Below are 16,518 nucleotides of genomic sequence, written 5' to 3' on the forward strand. Positions count from 1 at the left end.
AATCATGGATCAAGGAAGAAAGACCAACCTCTGAAATGCTTTCCCTGACCACCTTCCTAAAGCCTCTTTTCCCATTTGCTCGCCTCCTCACCCGGATTATTTTCATCTTAACACTAAAGACAATCTGAAACTATCTCAACTTTTCTATATTTTGAATTCTATAAATACGCTTCTGTTCTCCCAACCTTCCTAGCTGTGCCCTACTCCCTCTTCAGCTAGAAGCCTCCATTGGGAGGATTAAGGTTGCTACAGCATGAAGGCAAAGAGAAGAGGGAATCAGGATTCTGCCTATTTCAGACACAGCGGTTATGAAACACAAAGCCTTTGATTTATAAGAGCTTTTAGAAAAAGAGCGTTTTCACAATGAGATATCACCTGACGCTTGTCAGAATGGCTATCATCAAAAAATCAAAGAAGAACAAGTGTTGGCGAGGATGCTGAAAAAAGAGAATCCTCATACATTGTTGGTGGGATTGCAAATTGGTACAGTCGCTACGGAAAACAGTCTAGAAGTTTCTCAAAAAATTAAAAATGGATACACCTTTTGCCCCAGCAACTGCACTTCTGGGTATTTATTCAAAGAAAACAAAATAATAATTTATAAAGATCTATGCACCCCAATATTCATGGCAGCACAACTTACAATAGCCAAGATATGGAAGCAATGCCCATCAACAGATGATTAGATACGAAGTTATGGTTCATATATACATAAAGGAATATTACTCAGCCATTAAAAAAATGAAATCCTACCATTTGCAGTGACATGGATGGACCTAGAGGTTATTATGCTGAGTGAAATAAGTCAGACAGAGAAAGATAAATACCATATGATTTTACTTATATGCAGAATCTAAGGAACGAAAAGACCAAACTAATCAAAAACAGACTCACAAATATAGTAGACAATTTGGCAGAGGGGAGGAGGGAGTGAGGGGCTGGGAGAATGGGGTGAGGGGTTTAAGAAGTACAAATTAGAATGGGGTGAGGGGTTTAAGAAGTACAAATTAGTAGTTGATAGTTGGTCACAGGAATGGGGAGCGCGGCATAGGGAATGTAGTTATCATTAATATGAGGGCTAGGTGGAGGGTCCGGGGAGGGAGGGAGCAATTGAGGGGATCGTTTTATGAACTATATATATTTCTAACCAATGTATTGAAACTAATTTAAATAAATTTTTAAAAAATGTAAAACTGTAAAACTTTAGAAGAAGCTATGGGGAATATTCTTCCAGAACTAATTATACAAAAAGTTCTTAGTCATCAACATACTCATGATGCATAGAAGAAAAAATTAAATATCAAAGAAAACCATTTACTCTCTAAAAGACAATGGCAAGAGGATGAAAATACAAACTACAGAGAAAATTTTTGCAAACCATATATCTGACAGAGGACTTGTATCCCCACTATATAAAGAATTCTTTAAACAAGAAAACAATCCACTACAAAATGGACGAAAGGCATAAAGAGAAAATTTACCAATGAGAATATGCCAATGTATAGTGTATAATTTTTAATTTTCCGTATATTATATTTTGATATCTTAAATGACCCTTTTTGCTGGGGAAAAACTGCCCTTCCCAGGGATAGTCAATTCTTAAAAACTGGCAAATGACTCAGCTGACAGCATGCATTTGATATGCAAACAATCCAGAGCTATACCTCCTCTAGCTGGCCAGTACACCAGGAAGCGGTATTCCTCAGCCTTAATAATCCCAGAGCCGGGTACTAAACAACTTGAGATCACCCCTCTAGTTTAAAGACCACCAGAATGATTCAAATTAGACAATACTAAACAGTTTACTCTGACTAGCTTTACCTTTCCCATGGAAACTCCAACAAAGGCTCTGGCTTTGACTTTCCCCTTGACTTTACCAAATATGGCATTCCTCTCATGGCCCTCTGTGGTACACTGTGCCTCTCATTGTTAGGGGAACTGTAGGTAATATTATTAAACTTTTATTTCAATGTCATTGACCATTCCATGTCATCACTTTGTCATCTCCATACATTAAAATCCAGGCACAGAACATACTGGCACATAAACAAATGAAAAGGTGTTCAAAACAGTTTGAAATTATGAAACTGCATGTTAAAACCAAAATGAGGTACCTATTAGAATGGCTAACCTTTAAAATATTTACAATAACAAGCACTAGTTGGGGCACAGAGTAATTAGATCTATTGGTGATGGGAATGAAAAAAGGTATAGCTACTTGGAAAATATTTTTGCAGTTTTTTCCAAAATTAAATATACTGTTACCATACAACAATAATCTCACTCCTAGGCTTTATCTTAGAAAAATGAAAACATGTTCACACAAAAACTTGTACATTTTGTTCAGGGTTTTTTGTTGTAACAAATTTAATTGTTATAACTAAAAACTGGAAACTCAAAAGTCGTTCAATGGGTTAAAGTATAAACAAACTGTGGTACATCCACATTATGTATTATGGAATACTGTACAGCAATAAAAAACAACTATTGATATACACAACAGCTGTGATAAATCTCGAGGGAATTATGTTGAAAGAGGCCAGTCTGGAAGTTATATATTATGATTCTATTTATATGAAATGACAAAACTATAGAGATAGAGACCTGATAGAAGAGTGCTATATCTTGATTGTGCTGGTGGTTACATGAATCTAAACATGTGATAAAATTGACAAGATAAACAAAATTGGCAAGACTTTAGCTAGACTCACCAAGAAAAAAAAAGGATTCAAAATCAGTAATGTAAAAGATGTTAGAACTAATACCACAGAAATGCAAAAGATCATGAGACTATTATGAACAATTATACACCAACAAATCTAGAAGAAACGGATAAATACCTAGAAACATACAATCTACCAAGACTGAATTATGATAAAATAAAAAAATCTGAAAAGAATGATTAATAGTAAGAAGATTAAATCAGCAATCGAAAACTGTCACAAGACACTAAAGTCCAGGACCAGAAAGCTTCACTGATGAATAGTACCAAACATTCAAAGAATTCATACCAACTCTTCTTAAAACTCTTCAAAAAAATAGAAGAGGAAAGAACTCTTCCCAACTTATTTTATGAGGTCAGGATTACCCTGATATCAAAACCATACAAGGATACCACAAGAAAAGAAATACAGGCCAATATCCTTGATAAACATATATGCAAAAATCCTCAACAAAATATTAGCAAACCAAATTTAACAATACATTTAAAGGATCATAAACCATGATCAAGTGGGATTTATTCCAGGGATACAAGGATGGCTCAACAATCCTCAAATCAAGCCATGTGATACACCACATTAACAAAATAAGGGATAATATCATGTAATCATCTCAATAGATAAAGAAAAGCATTTGACAAAATTCAACATTCATTTATGATCAAAACTACCAACAAAGAGGGTATAAAAGGACCGTACCTCAACATAATTAAGGCCAAATATGACAAACCAACAGCTAATACCATACACAACGATGAAAAGCTGAAAGCTTTTCTTCTAAGATCAGGAACAAGACAGGGATTCCCATTCTCACCGCTTTTATTCAACATAGTATTGGAAGTTTTCACTAGAGCAATTAAGCAAGAAAATTTAATAAAAAGTTACCCATAATTGAAAAGGATGTAAAACTGTCACTACTTACAGATGACATTATATATTTTAAAAAACCCTAAAGACTCCAACAACAACAACAAACAGTTAAAAACAAATTTCAACTGAGTAAATTTTACTGAGAATTGTTAAACTGAGAATTGTTAAAAACAAATTTCAACTGAGTAAATTTTAAATATCTTACTGGTTTAATTCAATGATTCATAAATTGAGTGGCATTCCATCTAGCAGATACAAAGCAAGTTTGAAGAGTTGAACAAAATGGAAGACTTTTATAGGCAGAAGGGAGAAGAACAAGGAAGTCATACAAGCAAAAGTTGATTAGTTGTGGCAAAGTCACTTTCCTTTAGGGGCAGCAGGGATCTATCAGACAGATTACTTCACTAGTGCTCACCAGATAATTCCAGACTGACTAGTTTAAGATTTCTTTCCCGGGAGAGTCTGAAAGTGTGATTAACTTAGGTATTAAGTCTCAGGTTGGTTATGTGGAGTTTAGCATAAATGACTCCATTTTTTACCTGTTGTCTCTTTTAACAGAATAAACTCAGTAAAGTTGTAGGATAAAAAGGCAACACACAACAGTCTGCTATGTTTCTACACACTAATAATAAACTGTCAGAGAAATTAAGAAAATCTCACTTTAATTGCATTGAAAAGAATAAAATATCTAGAAATAAATTTAACCAATAAGGTAAAAGATCTATACATTGAAAAATACAAGACATTAATAAAAAATGAAGACACAAATAAGTGGAAAGATATTCTGTGCTCATGGATTGTAATAATCAATATTATTAAAATGTCCATACTACCCAAAGTCATCTACAGATTTCAGTGCAATCCCTATCAACATTCCAATGGCACTGTTCACAGAAATAGAACAAATAATCCTAAATTTGTATGGATCCACAGAAGACCAGAATAGCCAAAGCAGTCTTGAGAAAGAACAAATCTGTAAGCATCATAGTCCCTGACTTAAAACTATATTACAAAACTATACTAATTTTAAAAGTATAGTATAGGAGTAAAAATAAACATATAGATCAATGAAACTGAGTAGAGATCCCAAAAATAAACCCAAGAATATACAATGAGGAAAGGATAGTCTCTTCAATAATAGTGTTAGGAAAACTGGACAGCCACAAGAAAAAAAAATGAAATTTGACCACTATCTTACCTCTTAAATAAAAATTAACTCATATGGACTAAAGACTACACATAAGACCTGAAACCATAGAATTCCTGGAAGAAAACACAGGCAGCTCCTTGACAAGGTCTTTATGATAATTTTTTAAATCTGATACCAACAGCAAAATCAACAAAAGAAAAAAAAAAGTGGGACTACATCAACCTAAAAAGCTTCTGACCAGCAAAGGAAATCATCAACAAAATGAAAAGGCTACCTACTGAATGGGGAAAAATATTTGCAAATCATTTATCTGATAAGGAGATAATACCCTAAATATATAAATATCTCACACAATAGCAAAAAAAAAAAAGAAAGAAAACTTGATTAAAAATAGGAAAAAAATCTAAAGACATATGTTCAAAGATAATATACAGATGGCCAACAGATACATGAAAAAATAATCAACATCATTAATCATCAGAGAAATGCAAATCAAAAGCACAATGTTATATCACTTCACACCTTTAAAAATGGCTATCATCAAAAAAAATAATAACTAGTATTAGCAAAGATGTGGATAAAAGAGAACCCTTGAGTACTCTTGGTAGGAATATAAATTGATGCAGCACTATGGAAAACACTATGGAGGTTCCCCACAAAATAAAAATAGAATTACCATATGACCCAGCAATTCCACTTCTGGGGATTTATCCAAAGAACATGAAAACACTAATTCAAAAAGATATCTGCATCCTAACAATTACTGCAGCATTATTTACAATAGCCAAAATATGGTAACAACCTAAATGTCCATTAATCGGAGAATGGATGAAAAAAATTGTAATATGTATATATGTACATATTATATAATGAAATATTATATATAATGAAATATATATAATGAAATATTATTCACCAATAAAAATAAAAGCTTGCCATTTGTGACAATATGGGTGAAGATTACTGCAGCATTATTTACAATAGCCAAAAAATGGTAACAACCTAAATGTCCATTAATCGGAGAATGGATGAAAAAAATTGTAATATGTATATATGTACATATTATATAATGAAATATTATATATAATGAAATATATATAATGAAATATTATTCACCAATAAAAATAAAAGCTTGCCATTTGTGACAATATGGGTGAACCTAGAGGGTATCATGCTAACTGAAATGTCAGACATAGAAAGACAAAACCATATGATCTTTCTTATATGAGGACCTAAAAATGAATAAATACATACATTCTTACATACATAAATACTAAGCTCATAGTTACAGAGAACAAATTGGTGGTTGCCAGAGGTGGGGGTGAGGATGGGAGAAATAGGTGAAGGGGGTCAAAAGATAAAAATTTAAAAATAAATTTAAAAATAAGCACAAAAATTGTTTAGTCTACAGTTAATACTGTATTTTATATTTGAAAGTTGCTAAGAGAGATCTTAAAAATTCTCAGCAAAAGAAAAAATTATAACTATGTACAGTAATGAATGTTAATTAGACTTATTGTGGTGATTTTGCAGTTGTACATCTGAAACAAGTACAGGCATACTTGGGAAATATTGCAGGTTTGGTTCCAAACCTCCGCAATAAAGCAGATATTGCAATAAAGTGTGTCACAAATTTTAGGTTCCCCAGTGTATATAAAAGTTACATTTACACTAAACCATAGTCTATTAAGTATACAATATCATTATGTCGAAAAATTTTAAAATACTTTATTGCTAAAAAATGCTAACCATTATCCAAACCTTCAGCGAGTTTTAATATTTTTGCTGGTGGAGGGTCCTGCCTTGATGTCAATGGCTACTGACCAATAAAGATGGTGTTTACTGAAGGATGGTGTGTCTCTGGCAATTTCTTAAAATAAGACGATAAACCTGCTGCATTTACTGACTCTTCCTTCACAAATGATTTCTTTGTTTTGCTGTTTGATAATATTTTACTTATGCAAGCACTTCTTTTAAAATTGGGGTCAGTCTCCTCAAACCTTGCCACTACTTTATCAACCAAATTTATGTCATATTCTAATTATTTTGTTGTCATTTCAACAATCTTTATAGCATCTTCACCTGGAGTAGATTCCATCTCAAGAAATCACTTTCTCTGCTCATCCATAAAAAGCAACTCCTCATCCATTAAAGTTTTATGAGATTGCAGCAATTCAGTAACATATTCAGGCTCCACTTCTTATTCTAGTTCTCCTGCTAGTTCCACCACATCTGCAGTTACTTCCTCCGGTGCCATCTTAAACTCCTCAAATTCATCCATGAGGGTTGGAATCTTCTTCCAAATTCCTGTTAATGCTGATATTTTGACCCATTCCCATGAATCATGAACATTCTTAATGGCATCTAGAATGGTGAATCCTTTCCAGAAGGTTTTCAATTTACTTTGCCCAGACCCATCAGAAGAATCACTATCTATGGCAGCTATAAACTTATGAAAAATATTTCCTAAATAATAAGACATGGAAGTAAAAATTACTCCTTATAATCCATGGGCTGCAGAATGGGTGTTATGTTAGCAGGCATGAAAACCACCTTAATCTCATTGTACATCTCCATCAGAGCTCTCAGGTTACCAAGTGCATTGTATTTGAGCAATATTTTGAAAGGAATCTTTTCTGAGCAGTAGGTCTCACATGTTGTAAACAGATGTGCTGTCATCCAAACTGTTGTTCCATTTATAGAGTGCTGGAAGAGTAGATGTAGCATAATTCTTAAGGGCCTTAGGATTTTCAGAATTGTAAATGAGCATTGGCTTCATCTCAATGTCACCAGCTGCATTAGCTCCTAACAAAAGAGTCAGCCTGTCCTTTGAAGCATTTAAGCCAGGCATTTACTTCTCTCTAGCTACGAAAATCCTAGATGGCATCTTCTTTCCGATACAAGAAGATGTTTCATCTACATTGAAAATCTGTTGTTTAATATAGCCACCTTCATTAATTATCTTAGATCTTCTGAATATCTTGCTGTAGCTTCTTCATTAGCACTTCCTGCTTCACCTTGCACTTTTATTTTAAAGAGACAAATTTTTTCATTAAACCTCATAAACCAACCTCTGCCAGCTTCAAACTTTTCTTCTTCACCTCTCTCATCCTTCATAGAAGAGTTAAGACCTTGCTCTGGATTAGGCTCTGGCTTAAGGGAATGTTGTGGTTGATTTGATCTCCCATCCAGACCACTAAAACTTTCTCCATAGCAGCAATAAGGCTATTTCAACTTATTAGTTATGTGTTCACTGGAGTAACACTTTTAATTTCCTTCAAGAACTTTTCCTTTGCATTCAAAACTTGGCTATTTGGTGTAAGGGGCCTAGCCTTTGGCTTATCTTGGCTTTTGGCATGCCTTCCTTACTAAGCTTAAGCATTTGTGGCTTTTGGCTTAAAGGGAGAGATGTGCAACTATTCCTTTGACTTAAACATTTAGAAGCCATTGTAGTGTTATTAACTGGTCCAATTCCAATAGTATTGTGTCTCAGGGATTAGAATAATAAAAAATATTGGAGGAAATGTTGGAGGAAAGAGAAATAGAATGTGTTTTTTGGATAAAGAAAGATATAAAGGATATGTACGGGGTTTTTTGGTAAAGGGGAAAAAAGTAATTTTATCCTTAAAGTAAAATGACTCTTTTAAAAGAAAAAGAAAAATATGGGACAATAGCTGAAAAGTATATGAAAGTTTCATAAGGTTTATGAAAGTTGCAGAAAGTTGTGGAAAAGGAAACTTGAGAAAGAAATTTTATGTGTGGTCAAGCTAAGATTGTAATGGATAACTAAGTCAATTGCATCATTTATATGTGTGCATATATGAACTCTCAATTCTTTAACTATTATCATTTTTAAGTATTTTTGTCATTTATAAACAGTTATTGTTTTACTCTGATGCTTTTACAAAAATGTTTCTGCAAAGATGTTTCATGAGATTCATGAAGAAGACTCTAACATTTACACTAAAATACAGGTTTTTATAAACTTTTAGCTACTACCAATAAACTTGGTGGATATTTGCAGAACTATGATAAAGCAGGATTCATAAAACTACTGACGAAAAGATTGAGGTCAACAAGAATTAGTAATGTGACTGAAAAAACTGATGACGATTATATTTGACTTTTTATTTAAAATATTAAGTTTTTAATTGTGTTCTATATTTAAGAAATGTTGTTTTCTATATATAAGAAAAAAGTTTCTCTAAGACCCACAGCAATTTGGTGAATTACACCTTTGTAAGCAGACCTAAAACAGTCCTGATCCCCCCAGAATTTAGAAGTTCTTAGTGAGTCTATGGCCATGCCACACTGAACAAGCCTGATCTTGTCTGATCTCGGAAGCTAAGCAGGGTTGGGCCTGGTTAGTACTTGGATGGGAGACCACCTAGGAAGACTAGGTGATGTAGGCATAAAAAATAAGGGATTGTAAACTGACAAGGTCCTTGCGATCTGGAGGTCAACCAAGGGTTGCCTCACCTAAAAAGAAAAAAAAAAGCTTTTAGTGAGTATTCCTAGTTTCATGGCCATGTAATTATTTATGTAAATTCAATAAGAATCTGTTCTCCTTAGAACAAGATAATTGGAAACATTAATTTTATTCCCAAGGCTTTGGCTAGAATGTCATGTTTGAGAAAGACAGCTTTCCCAGATATAATCAGACAGGTTTAAGAAGCAAGAATTGACTTATGGAAACCTTCTCGGGAAAAATCAGTCTGGTACCTTTTTTTACAGTGTTCCCAAGAGCCTTACCAGGTCAACCTATGCATTTAGATTTATCTGCTTTGGTATCCAATTAATTAAAGAAGACAAAGAAATTAACCACCAAAATTTACAGGTGTTTATGTATAGTGGAAAAAACACCTTCAAAAAGACTCTTGTACAACCAAGATGAAAAGGACCATATCAAGTATTCTTAACTAATCTGTGTGGTCTAGTTTAATGGTGTTGATACTTGGATTCATGTTTCCCATTTAAAGAAAGCTCTTGCACCTAAATGGACTGTTCAACCAACAAGGATTTGAAATTTAAAATTACTAGGAAGTGAACAGATGACATCTATTACGGACTTGTAACCCAAGATCCCAGACCAGGCCTGCATAAACTAGACTATTTTTCCTTTTTTCCTTACTTTAGTTCCTTCCTATCTCACAAATAATATGAGAGGCCAAACACTTACCATAATAGTTATTGTTTCCTATTCTCCCTTAATTTCTGCCTGGAAATATAACTCAACACTGGGCATCATCTTTAAACCTACTTCACAGGTCAAAATATGCAATTGGTTGCACACATAGTCAATGACCGGCAATGGTACCAGATCTGGAAGAATACTTTTTCCTTTGGCAGGTATTAAAATAAATAAATACATGATTAGAAATTTATCAAACACCTTAGAGGAAATGCTGGAGCTACCTCCAAAGTAACAGCCAACCAGGAAAAAGCTACAAGTTCCCTTGCATGAGTTAAATTACATAACAGAATTACTCGTGATCATCTAGGTGAACAAGGTAGGGTTTGGTCTGTTGTTAATATCTCTTGTTATACTTGGATAAAACATCTGTGGTGAAATAGAGATGGAACTAGATAAACCACAGGCACAAGCCAAGTGATTAAATATAGTGCCCACTGACACCTCATGGTTCTTTAATATCTTCAGCTGATTGTCCTCAGGTATTGTCTCCTAGTTCAGATCTGTTCTTCAAATTGGACTTATCATTTGGTCTCTTACACAAATTTTTGCTGTTATAAAAATTTGTTTTGCATAGCTTGATGTTATAGACACCACTCTTATATTGGTTGCTCAATGTTTTGAGATGATCACTAAGGCCTATGAGACTTCATATGAAAAACCTCAAGAAACTATAGAAGACATTTGCCCTTAAAGAAATGATGGTAAAGACTTCCTCTGTTTGATGCTGTTGCTCAAATGTGGCCTAAGGATCCTAAGAAAACATAATACCACTTTGTCTTCTATGTGGGACATGATATACTGGTAATGAATCTTCCTGGAGATAAGAGCCCAATGCTGCTTTTAATAAACGATCAATGTTGCTTTCTGGTGATTGATAAGTGATGCTTTCAAGGAAAGATCTCAAAAGGAAGAAATATAAAAAGTAATATAAACAGAGCCACTTTAAATTGGAGCCAAAGCTGCCATTTCAGAAAAAGTGCCTTGTACATCTTACTCCTCAAACCTTTGGAATGTTAAAACTGGGCAAAAGAACCTTTTAATTGGGCTTAAAGCAGCATTGCAGCTTAAGAAGAAAGTGGACATAATAAATACCTGGCCGAAAATTTTAAATATTTAGTATTAGCATCATCATGTTAGCTTATCTGCACTTGTAGAAATTTTTTCTTTCTATTCATGTAATTGTTCCCCTTTCCTTTCTCATAAATACTCCTTGCCTTCATCTCCTAATCAGAACTCTACTGTGTTTCTGCCTGAATCATTGCTTTACAAATAGCTGTTCTTTTCTATCTCAAATAAATGCTTATTGCCTCTCACTTTGGTCTTCTACTTTTAGGTCAATAGTTTATAAATGGATTTTGCAAACAATTCAAAGGATAATCCAAATAATTCATCAATGAACACTATTAGGCCCGCAGGTGTATGTTTTTATTGGAAGAGACACGAGGGGAGAACAGAATCAACTGGGCAATTTTCTCACTATTCATCTCTTCTCTTTAGTTTACATTATATATAGAAATGTGTGTGTGTTGAAGCAGCAAGTTTCAGAATTTCTGAGCCAAGGAACAGGATGGAATTTTGTACCCTCTCTAATTCATTGACTGATTTAACTCATTTTCACTGATGAAAATTGCTCAGTCTCCTAGGGGCTTTCACAGACTCCCAAATGGAATTCACAGGGACTTTTCGGCACCTATAGTCAGTGTACAGCCCTTAGTTCTTGCCTCTGCTCATGCTTTATGATTAAAGAACTCCTTGTGCTTTGCTTGTTTTGTCCTGAGAAGCAATGGTGACCACAGACCAGTTTCCCATTTGTGATTAGCCTCCTGGGTTGGGACATACAGCCCAGTGGCACCACATTAAAATACCTTGCCCAGCGTGGCCCTGCCACAGCATGGGTGCCCATGTGGCTTTCCCCCAACAGGGGTCCCCAGCTGCTTCCTGAGGCACTCCTCTTTTGGGGCAAAATCTCCAAATGATATTTTCAGGCTCCAAAGAGCACCCTGCATCAAGATTCAAACAGACTCCTCAAAACCTCTCCTCAGAATTAACCACTATCCTATAAATAAAGAGGCCATCCAAGGCATCAAGCCCATAATAAAAGATTATAAGACTCAGGGCTTCATTATCTCCTGTACTAGCCCCTGAAACACCCCTATATTAGCTATGAGAAAACCAATGGCTGAGGATGGAATTTTTGTCCAAGATCTCCAGGCAATAAAGACATTGTTATCCCTCAGCGCCTCAACCCCACACAACTAGCATTCATTCTCACTGAAAGCACGTTTTTCACTGTAATCAATTGATGCAGTGCTCTTTTCTATATTCCAGTTGATAACCCTGGGCAATATCGTTTTGCCTTCACTTGGGAAGAACAGCAATACACCTGGGCAGTTGTGCCCCAGGGTTTTAATGAAAGTCCTTCTTACTTTTCACAAACCTTAAAAGCTGATTTGAATGACATCAAGTTTTCCAAAGGCTCTACCTTGTTATAACAAGTAGATGATTTCTTCTTTGCTCCCCTTCTCAAAACCTCTTCACAAGAGAGCATCCATCAGTTAAAACTTAAAGGGACATAAAGTCTGCAGAAAGAAATTGGCAGTTTGCTCAAACTCAGGTTCCGTATTTAGGGCACCTGATTTTGGAACAAGGGCTACATTTAGACCCAGATAAGCTGCTTCCCTGGACTCCAAGCCTGTGGAGTAGGGTGGCAGGGTCAGTGAGGCCTGCTCAGTCTGAAGGATAATGATGCTTTCTTATTTAATAAATTGTCCCCAAACAGGAGGAAAGCATCATGTCTCAAGAACAATAGCAATCACTGCAGCCTGGTTCTGGGGGATTTCTGCAGGATGGTGTTCAGATCTTCCTGTCGATGGTGATAAGAGGGCCCAGCCACATTGCACTACTCATCCCTTGGTCACCACCCCTGCCCAACTGCATTCACGTGTGAAACACATCCTCCCAGCAAAACTCACTCCAGAGATGCTTGGTTCCTGAGTATCTGTCAGGGCCACTTGCAGAGCATAATGTCTAACAACAATGCTGTGGGAGAGAAAAAAACATGGCTTCCCCCATCCTGGTCTCCTCAGGCTGAGGGATCAGCTTATCTATTTGTAGTCAGGCCAAGCCAAGACCAAGGCAAGACTGACCAAGCAGCAGCTCCGCACTGCAGGGATAAGTGTAGGCACACCCTTGCCCCATAGCCCGCCCAATGTGGATGCAGGTCACATAAGCCCCACGCAGCACTAGATGCTTGGGATCCCTGCCCATCACTCCTACCCCACAACCACTACCCAAGTTGGGTTCAGCCTAGGCCTGGGACCTTCAGTGGGGCCACAGCCCAAGCTAAGTTACAGAGGGCTAACCCTCTCCTGTGCTAAGGCGCTCAATGCACGCGCTCAGGTGTGCGAGTCCACATCCTCCAGTCCTACCTCCTTCCTAGGGCCAGTAGGGAGTGACAGGGCCATCCCATGGCGTAGACAAGGGAGGCTTGCTCACATTTCCTACCTCTAAGAGACACAGATGGAAGGACAGTTACTTAGAGTACTTGTCCCTCTGTCTTCTCTGAGGGCCATAGTGTTGGTGAAGGAGGTTACCCTGGGTTCCTTTTGGTCCCAGATGCTATCTGTGTGAACAGCCGATGAAAACTCTGGGACATCATGACACCTACATAGTGGAGCTCATGGGGGAAACAGGAAAGATGAAATTCCTAGGTGCCACTGATTAGAAGAATCAATCCAGCCACATTTTCTGAGCCAATGCCGGGATCTTGACTCTCCATTTCCTTTTCAGCTGGTGCTTATCCTAAATCCCAAGAGCACTGCATGTATTTCCTAGGATTATCCATTGCTCTCTTTTGCATTGGAGCATTTTAAAATCCAATAACATATAGAGCACTCGAGGGCCTCATAGAATTAACTGAATGTGTTTACATAACACTGAGGTCTAATTTTGAGCAGCTCAGCCTCTGGCTAGAGACTGCTGGCCTGTTCCAGCATACATCTGGAAATAAACAATGGAATCTCCATGTTCTCCCATCATTGCATGTTCTAAGACAATTCCTTTAAACCAGTTCTCAGTCCCAGAGCTATTGCTACACTGATGGTGTGAAGGGCTGTCCTGTGTAGTGTAGGATGTTTAGCAGCATCACAGGCCTCTCCATGCCAGACTCCAGGAACTGCCATTTTCCTTGGGTTGACCAAATGTTTCCATACATTGCCAAATGCCCCTGGGAGACAACAGTTTGTTTCTGTTGCAAGGTCTGCAGACAATGAATGCTCAACTGATTTTTGCCCTCGCTTTTGAATTATTGTATGAAATAAAAATTCTAGATTGATGGATGCCCCCTCCCCACCTTCAGCACTTCAAAATGTCATTTGCTTAGGTTCAGGCCTCCACTGTCTCTGATAAGTCAGTTGTCATTTATATGGTTGTCCCCAAATGTGCCTTTTTGGAATCTCTTAAGATTTTCTCTTTATCTTTACTTGTGAGAGTGTACCTAGATGTGGTTTTCTTATTAGTTTGGCTTTGCTATACTTCTCTTGGATGAATAAGGTGATATTTTCCACCAAATTTGGGATATATTCAGCCATTATTTCTTCAAATATTTGCCTGCCACAGCAGATATTTTGCCACTCCCTCAATTATAGGTTGGATCAGTTGACAGTTTCCAACAGATTTCTGAGTCCTTGTTTAATTTTTTTTAAAACTATTTAACTCTGACTTTCAGTATAACTACTATACATGTTTATTCAAGTTCACAAACCCTTTCATTTGTGATCTCAAATATATTATTCAAACTCACCCAGTGATTTCTTAACATTACAGATATTCTATTTTTCAGTTCTAGAATTCCCTTTTGGTTCATTTTTTATATTTGACTTCTCTGCTGAGACTTCCCCTTCCCTATCTGTTCATTCTTTTTATTCCTCCTTTAAACATTTAAACATAATAAACCAGCAGCTACAAAATCCATGTCTTATAATTACATCTGGGTCTCTTTAAGCCTTTTCTATTGGCATTTTTTTCTCTTGATTTTGGGTCACATTATTCTGCTTCACATGTCAGGTAATTACTGATTTATGCTGGACATTTTACATGATATGTTGTAGAGATTCTAGATGTAATAATTTCCTAGGGCTGCTATAACAAATTACCACAACCTTAGTGGCTTAAAACAGAAATTTAATAACCAAGGTGTCAGCAGGGCCATACTCTCTCTGAAGTCTCTAGGGCAAGATCTTTCCTTTCTTTTCCTAGCTTCTGGCACATCACAATATTCCTCAGCTTGCAGACACATCACTCCAATCTCTGCCTGTTTTCACATCATCTTCTCTGTGTCCTGGTGTATCCTTGTCTGTTTCTTGTAAGGATATTCTCAATGGATTTAGGGTCCAATCTAATCTAGTATAATCCCATCTCAATCCTTAATCATACCTATAAAGATCTTATTTCCACTGAAGTCACACCCTGAGGTCCCAGGTGGACATAAACTTCAGGGAGACACTGTTTAACTCACAACACTGGGATATGTTGACTTCCATTATAGGATAATGAGTTTTATCTGGCAAGCAATTGAATTATCAATGGATCCCTCTGGATCTGTCAGACTTTTATTATTCTTTTGTAGTACTCTAATATGGTTTTGAACTTAATACTAGAGCATGGTCCTTCCATTAGGGCAGCAATTTGATACACTACATATTGTAGGCTTTGTGGAGAACGAAGCAAAAGGAAGACTATTACATAGGTCCTTAACAAGAAAAGAATAACTTAAGACAAAATTGTTATTCATAAAATTCTAAGTTTAGATCTAATAATAAGTACAAGTTTATGTAATATGGGTCTACTAATGAGAATGGAATTCTACAATTAGTTGAATTGGGATTCAAAGTTACTTCGCCTATTATCAAAATCAGTTGCAAATGTTCACCTGTTAATGCTGCTCTGTAGTGAGATTCTACATACTTCATCTTTAAAAATATCTTTCCACACAGATACATACTGCCAAATACTGAGTGTTGGTATATGACTAATTGAACATATATTGTACTAGGGAAGCACTGACAGAATTGTTTGACTCTTCAGATATTTGCCTCTAAACATGTCATTACATTGCAGAAAAATCACTTCCAATTAAATATTAGATAGCAGCTTCTCAAACTGCAAGATTTAATAAATTTTGAAGTAAGGAAATTTCCTTTATACTTGCATCAAAGTCTAAATAAAATGCTGTTAGAACAGTAGTTTGAGCTTGGAAAATGTGGGAACAAAGATTCTTCTTGTTTTAATTTTCGACCAAACAGGAGTGTATAGAGCTGCCTGGTATTACTTGTGATTCAAACAGTTGTTGAAATGACTTTACCATGGTATAAGTTTCACATATAAGTACTGTTTTGCCTTATAACTCTAAGTTGAATCGAGAAAGATTACCAAATTTCTAACAAAAACTGACTTTCAAAGGCATTCGGAGTTCATTAACAGTGCTGAGGGCAGTTTTTCCTCATTCAGAAAAATTTCAATCTTGGCTATAAACTCAAAAATATCACAATACTATTACCACTACTAAGCCATTGATCAACTGTGTG

At 36.0% G+C, this 16,518-nt stretch overlaps 1 protein-coding gene and 1 pseudogene across 1 annotated transcript in view; one reads left to right on the forward strand and one right to left on the reverse strand.

Annotated features, from left to right (window-relative positions):
- Positions 1–6,940: 6,940 nt before the first annotated feature.
- The window catches only part of ZNF782 (zinc finger protein 782), a 51,889-nt gene continuing 42,311 nt past the window's right edge, over positions 6,941–16,518 (reverse strand). The window contains 1 exon segment of the mRNA XM_025051677.1: positions 6,941–7,104. Within this exon segment, the coding sequence (XP_024907445.1) occupies positions 6,941–7,104 (164 nt within the window).
- Positions 9,034–9,152, forward strand: LOC112485421 (annotated as a pseudogene).

Source organism: Pteropus alecto, unplaced genomic scaffold (assembly GCF_000325575.1).
Source record: "Pteropus alecto unplaced genomic scaffold, ASM32557v1 scaffold138, whole genome shotgun sequence".
NCBI lineage: Eukaryota > Metazoa > Chordata > Mammalia > Chiroptera > Pteropodidae > Pteropus > Pteropus alecto.